Here is a 7,500-nt window from a genome sequence, read left to right on the forward strand (position 1 = left end):
GGTTTCTAAGCTAAAGCTTTTTTTTGTCACATACAGCAAACATCATCTGTCTCTGTGGACAGGCTTCAAAAACGGCAACAAAAACAACCTGGTCCAGCTTGGACCATAAAAACATAAACTTTATGTTGGACCATACAAACTGTTCTAGCTTATCACCGACGAGATGCACGTTTAGGAGAGTTTCAATTGCACGGGAAGGAGGGAGGGAGTAGTAAGATAGTTCTCTGTTTTGTTTGAACGTCAACAGAAGTGATGTTACCCAACATCGCTTAGAGTACCTTTAAGTGGCGATTATGCTTGACAGAAGAATATTATAGCAAGCAATAATGCATCTACTGTTTCTGCTCCTGCTGCCACTGCTGCTAATCAGTGTAACTGCCACTCTAGTGTGAAGTCTAATCATAATATGTATTGGATTTTAAGCACTGTTTATTTAATGGGAAGTGAAACATGAGATTCACCCCTTCATCATCATCATCATCATCATCATCATCATCACCTTCTTTTTTTCCCCTTCTCTTTCTCTTTAACAGTATCATCACCTTCCTCATCGCCTTCATCATCCTCCTTTTCTTGTCCTAATCTCTCTCTTTCTCTCCTTCCTCTGCAGACAATCCACTTAGCTATCGTGTGTGCCGGCTACAACGCCAGCAGGGATGTCGTGACATTGGTCAAGTCCGTCCTCTTTCACCGGTAGGTCACTAAGGTCATTGGTCCCGTGCCCTGGCATTCTGTCACGGCCCATGATGTGTGCCATGTGACCTCTGGTGCACAGACGCACTGACTGCTCAATGACTCATGGCCCTCTCCAGCATCAGATAGAGTCCAAATCAACCTTGTTGATGCTGCTGTCCTCTTTGATGTCTTTTCTTGTACAAAGAATTCCTCTTGATGACTCCATATCAGGAGAGCAGGCTATTTCACACTCTCTTTTTTCCTTATCCTCTCTCTCTCTCCCTCTCTGTGACTGTACAGTTTATCACTCTCCTCCTTTTTACTCCTACATTTGCACACACACACACACACACACACACACACACACACACACACACACACACACACACACACACACACACACACACACACACACACACACACACACACACACACACACACACACACACACAGCTGGGGCCCCCACTGTTGTGCTCCTCTCACCAAACTGAATATGTCGCTCTCTCTCACACCTGCCGCCTACTCCCTGTTGCCAGGCAACACCGCCCCTTCTGAACTCTTGTGTAAAAATGGCCCCGGGCTCCCTCTCCTCCTCTCCTCCTCTCCTCACCTCCTCCTCCTCCTCTCCTCCTCTCCTCTCCTCCGCAGCCTCACGCTCACAGCCCAGACCCGGCTCGCAACCCTGCACTAACAAGAGTGGGCAGAGAGAGGGGGAGAGCAACAGGAATAGAAATGTGACAAGCAGATAGGGAGGGATGGCGAAAAAGATGAGTGTGTAACTCATCCTCGCACACTCAGACCTGACTCGCAACCCCCGAGCTAACCACAGTGTGGAGAGAAAAGAGGGAACAACGGGAATAGATATTTGTAAAGATGGGGGAAGGAGAGTGGAATGGCTTGAGTGATAGCGAGTGTGTAATTCATACCTCAGTTGGAGTGTTTTATTTGTCACGATTTGTTCGTCCGAGGTCGCTTGTTGAAGTTTAAGTGCGCAGGCTTGTTCCCTCTCCACCTAGGATTTGCTGTGTGTGACGAAAGGAGCTTATTTGGAGTAAACGCCCAACAATCACATTTTTAGTGCTCGGAGGTCCTGCTGCTTCACACTGCTTTTTTAATGGCTTAAGGCCATTAGTGGGTCCATCTGTGAGGAAATAACAGCCCGGGTGTAAAATGGAGGGAGAAGGGTGCTTAAAAAGGTACAATGACCGACCTGCAAAGAGAAGCACTTTCAAAGGATTTGTCACGAAATCCACGACAAAAAAGACCTTGTTCGGCTCTTTTGAGTGCTTAAGAGAACTAAACCAGGGTTATAGCTCAAGGTGATGTTTGCTGCATCTAGCATTTATCTTATTTATTTATTTATTTATTAATGTCATCACCGGAGTTAATTGCATTGAATTTCCAACAACAGTGAAGTAGAAGGATTTTGGCTGTCACCTATTACAGCGTGAAATGATGCTCGATGAGCTTATTGCAGAGGTTCTCAGGCTCTCTAACTTTTACGCTTGGTCTTGCCATGTGTTTCTCTTTCCTGTTCTCTCTCACTCTCCTCTTCTTTCTGGTTCTCTCTCACTCTTTCTCTCAAATTGCTTTTTTGGCATGACAAGGTCCCCCGTATTTCCAAAGCAGTTATAATAATGTCTGTGTCTTTGTGAGTGTGTGAGAGTGGTTTCTCTGTTTCTCTGTCTCTCTCTGTCTCTCTCTCTCTCTCACACTTATTAGAGTCAGTGCTTGTTTATAGCAGACATGTCTGATTATTCACTCATTCTGGTGAGCAGTTACCCATCATCATGTTAAAACCGTTAAAACCGTGTGCTTTCCTGGGAAATCCACATTCTTAATCGTGTGCTATTTGATTAAGACAAGTGGCGGAGTCACCTGTGTAGATAGCCGATTAAAGACACAGGTAAAGACAGGGGTAGTCATCCTCTAAATTCCCAGAATTCCTCCTGAGATTCGCCCCTTCATGAACAGCCCTGGGGAATTATGATGACAGGTTAAACAGCAGGGTGTTTGATTAAACACAGGTTAAACAGCAGGGTGTTTGATGGTTTTTAGGTGTGACCATTGGTTTCATCTGCACCTTCTTTTCTAATCAGTCCCTTTGTTTTCTCAACGAGCCACCCTACCCCACCCCCTGAAAAAACAATCCTCTAACCTGAGAGCTAACTAGTGCTTAGCATTCTGAGCGGCTTTCCCAGAAAATAGCCCAGAGAATGGGCGTCCGTCTACAGCCTCAGCGCTGTCCGGCTGAATTATCCCACCATAATCAGCCGATTTGAATCTGTCTGGCGAATGATTCCAGGTCAGGCTGATGCCGTGCGAATGTCAATGATGGCATGGTCTCCTTCCCCACTCTGCTTGCCAAACCAGAACCAGAGGAGATGTGGCAGGTTGTTATTGCACTTAGTGAGAAAAAGATGAAGGCAGTGTCAGATCTCATCCACTGTCATTGAGGGACTACGGACAAAGACCACATGCTTGGCGAAAAGTATCGTCTTGAATACAGCCGGTCAGTGTTTGCCAGATTTGTGAGCCAAATGCATCTTGATCTCACTACAAACACCACACGTCTGAAAGGAGCTCTACTCACCCCACTCCACAAATCCCATTCTGCACCCATTCGGTTTGGTGATTGAGATTTTTGAACTTCCCTTTGATCACAAGATCTTAGTGAGTGACCGGTGCTGGCCGGTTTCGGTCGGTGGGTTTTTCATGTTAATCATGTGTTGCCTGAGGGTGGACTCGTGAAGGCGTGACGTGGTTCGGCCGGGGAGCCGCAGGCTCTGCTTTAATGAGAGCCAAAGTCCATTCATGATCTACGCACTCGCCTTCACAGATTGGGGCTGCCGAAATAGCAGCCGTGCTGCTGCCTGTTGGGCTATGGGGCTGAGAGAGTACAGGATACTCACACTGACAAACGCACATCAGGTGTGTGTGTGTGTGTGTGTGTGTGAGAGAGATAGAGAGTGTAGGAAAGAGAGAGAGAGAGAGAGAGTATTTGTGTGTGTGCATGTGTGTGTGTGTGTGTGTGTGGTGTGTGTGTGTGTGTGTGTGTGGAGAAGTGTGTGTGAGAGAGATAGAGAGTGTAGGAGAGAGAGACAGATAGAGAGAGAGAGAGAGAGTATGTGTGTGTGTGTGTGTGTGTGTGAGTGTAGGAGTGTGTGTGGAGGTGGAGGTGCCTTTTACGTAACCATTCTTACCCAGTTTGATTTGGCTGAAGCTCATGAAGTGTGAACTTCTCTCAGTTTTGTTCGCTCTGGGAATTAGACTATTGCTGTTTTATTTTTGTACTTGTTATTTGATGTTGTCTGAAATGTAATTAGTGCACAATTGTATCACAAATACTTGAACAGAAATAATCACATCTAAAAGAGAAAGGCCTTGTGTGTGCTTGTTGCTATGACAGCTGTGACCTAGGTTACATCCATTTCTTTGTGAATTTCTCTGACTCAGCTCCAAGACATAAGGGCCTTGTTCTTCACATTGGAACCTGACAGAATGGAGCTGGCAGACGCGCTTCTTTCGTAATACGGCATTTACAGGCTCGCAAAATCGAAAGGATTTTAAACACGTTTTCTCATAACTGACTTGGTATGGCCTGAAGTAATCCCAGAGCATGTCTCAAAAGCATGCTCATGTGACTTCCATCAGTTATGTTTCTGCTGGGTTCATCTGTTATAGAACGTGGTTTAGCCCATAGATATAGAAGCCTAGATACTGCATGGTCAGTTCTATTAGGTGTTACTTCAACGTGGTCATTTTATTGAGCAGGGCAACATTTATCGAGAAATGAATGAAGGTCAATGAGGAGGAGGTTAATGCAGGAGTTTAGGGCTAACTTTTGAGGATGAACAAAGGAAAGTGACCTTATGTTGAGCTATGGATGTTTTTTAGCATTTCATGTGTTGGGATTTGTGGAAACCTGTTGAATGCTAAACAAACTACAGACCCAGTGGAGAGCTGTACGGTAAATGTTCTATACAATATAAGGCTTTTGGTACGCAGGCAGGACAGTTGAGAGTGGCAGGAAAGGGGTGGGAGGCAGAGAGATGGGAGTGGGATGGGGAAATGGCCACCAGTCAGAATCGATACAGTGCCCACAGACATAGACATAGAGATGTGGTCAGAATGCTGCTTCTTGTACCACAACTTCCCCAATTCCTCTATACACTTTGACCTCGAAGTTCCATGTTCTAAAGCTATATGTAACAATATCCGTCTGTAAACATGGTTTATCAGCACGTACTGTTTTCTATGTGAATCAAAGACGTGCCTTGTCATCTCTGATGGAACTTGAGAATCCTACTGTATTATGATGTAAGCACAGCATGTCGAAATTGATGCGTGACTCGCTTTTGTGTTCCTGAGAGGAGAAACAGGCGGCATGGGTCATCTCCCTGGCTTGGGTCAGAAGAAGATGAGATACTGCTCTCTTAGGGCCCCCTAGAGAGATGACTGCCACCTTACTGGGACAACCTGTCAATCCAAACTGCACAATAGCAGTGCGTTTTTCTTTGTCAGATTGAGTTTTTTTGTATTTTTTTGGATTCTGTTGGAATCCCACAAAAGAATCCAATCCAAAGTTTTAACTTGAAGTCTGCTACGAAAAAGAGGGAGAGAAAAAGACATCAATTTTCTTTTCTATTTTATTTTTTCTTTAAAAAAGAAATAAATTTAATATATGCAATTTTCTGGCACCACTTTTCTGACCGAAACTGATTTCATTTCCATCAAGAGTCAGCTATGTTCTTGTCGGCACGACGAGGCTGGCAAATCTCTGAGTCATTCTCTTTGTTCAGCAAACAAGGACAGTGGAATTGAATTATGAACTTGGGCAGGGGAAAATAGAAAACACAAGTGTGCGAAGAGGGAGAGTGCGGCCTGTGCTGGTAGAAATATGAAATTGTGAAAGTTTCTGTCTCTCTCAAGGCTGAGCCAGACTGTTTGCGGTTGTGGCAGTTGTGTTACAATGCTGCAAGTCTTCTGACTTGGAGAAAGTTGTTCTTGAAAGTTTATCAGACCCCTGCATTTTGTTTTGTTTTATAATGTATCGGATTTTGGACTCCAGTCGAAACGGATCAATTAGAGGAAGAAACTGTGTGTTTGTGTGCTGGAAACAACCAGAGCTGCCACTTGTGTCATGTGCTGTTGTTTGCTGTGTGTTTGTGTCCATGCTGGAAAGACCCAGAGTAGCCACTGATGTCCTGTCGTGTGTGTTTGCCCGTGTGACAGGCGCAACCCGCTGCACTTCCACTTCATCACAGACTCCATCGCCCAGCGCATCCTGGCCTCCCTCTTCCACACCTGGATGGTGCCGGCCGTGCGGGTGGACTTCTACGACGCCGATGAGTTGAAGGTGAGGGCAGTTTTTGGGAGGGATCACTGTAGGGTAGAATTAAAAAATTAAAAGACGATGAGCTGAAGGTGAGCAGTTGGTAGAATTATGTCAAATTATCTATCACAAGTTAGATGACATGCTTATGAGATTCATTCATAACATTTAGTCATTTGTGTAACCTTTGATGGCCTTTTTCCCACATTTGCTCTCTCTCTCTCTCTTACTCTCTCTCTCTCTCTCTCTCTCTCTCTCTCTCACTCTCTCTCTCTCTCTCTTTGTCTCTCCCTCATTTTCCCTCCCACTCCAGTCTGAAGTGTCCTGGATCCCCAACAAGCACTACTCGGGCATCTATGGGCTCATGAAGCTGGTGCTGACCAAAGCGCTGCCCTCAGACCTCAAGAAGGTCATCGTGCTCGACACGGACATCACCTTCGCCACCGACATCGCCGAGCTTTGGGCCGTCTTTCACAAGTTCAAAGGTACATCTAGTCTAGTAGCACCAAAGGCGTCCTATATTTGACACAACCCATCTGCCTCTCCAAGCAGACTGGGGGAAAATCTGAAATGTAGTTGCAAGAATGCAAATATATTATTTTTTTAAATCAAATTTTTATTGAAAAACTGTTTGACCAAATCACAAATTTCAGAATTGAATAAACATCAAAACGTCTGCAAATCACAAGCACATGTGTAAGCACATCAAACCTAAAATAAAAAAGCATCCAAGACAAAAAAACAGATATAATGAAAACAAAATAATGGTCCCCTACCCACACAAACCCTGCAAGCAAATCATTAATTTGATTTCTGTCCATATCTCATATGTCTTGCCTTCTCTTCTTCTCTCCATACTGACCCACTTAATGCATCGAGGCTGTCAGTCAGGCATTCAAATCAACCCTTCTGGCATCCTGAATGCTTCAATTAAAAAAAAAGTAATTCACCAGCTCTCAAAATTGAAATCCCAGAGTCAGTCGAACCATCTCTTCACAGCATGCGCCCAGAGCTGTTCCCAGTACTCTGAGCCCTTACTTTTCCTAAGAGAGTCCTTCCCATCCTTCCAGTTCGGAAATAAAAGTGCATATTTCCTCCATTTTAAGCAGCTTTGTGGCCTCCTGTAGAGTTTCCAGCCATTATACTGGAGACTGCGGTGACACATCTGTGTACAGGAGAGACAGGCCCGGTTGCTGTGGTTGTTTTGATGTAGTATGTACGGACTCGTCAGCGTGAGACGTGTTCGATAACAACGCCTCTGTGCTGTGGCGTCCCTGTCCAGCCTGGACGTTTGTTCTTACAGTAATGCCAGCTTGGGGCCCCCGCGTGTCAGTGTCGTGTCCGTGCCAGCACACAGCATTACGGCACAACATTGTAATGCCACCGGGCAGGTATCGGGCCAAGCCACTCACGGGATTAAGCTGCCATTCGTTGGGCACTCACTTGGGTGTGGGGAGGGGTCGGTGTGTGAGTGTGTGTGTGTGTGTGTG

At 45.3% G+C, this 7,500-nt stretch overlaps 1 protein-coding gene across 1 annotated transcript in view; it reads left to right on the forward strand.

The window, feature by feature from the left end:
- Positions 1–7,500, forward strand: part of LOC121697554 (LARGE xylosyl- and glucuronyltransferase 1-like) — a 57,273-nt gene that overhangs the window by 21,952 nt on the left and 27,821 nt on the right. The window contains exons 4-6 of the mRNA XM_042079115.1: positions 611–693; positions 5,911–6,034; positions 6,324–6,495. Coding sequence (XP_041935049.1) covers positions 611–693; positions 5,911–6,034; positions 6,324–6,495 — 379 coding nt within the window. The remainder of the gene's footprint in view (positions 1–610; positions 694–5,910; positions 6,035–6,323; positions 6,496–7,500) is intronic.

This window comes from Alosa sapidissima, chromosome 22 (genome assembly GCF_018492685.1).
Source record: "Alosa sapidissima isolate fAloSap1 chromosome 22, fAloSap1.pri, whole genome shotgun sequence".
NCBI classification, from domain to species: Eukaryota; Metazoa; Chordata; class Actinopteri; order Clupeiformes; family Clupeidae; genus Alosa; species Alosa sapidissima.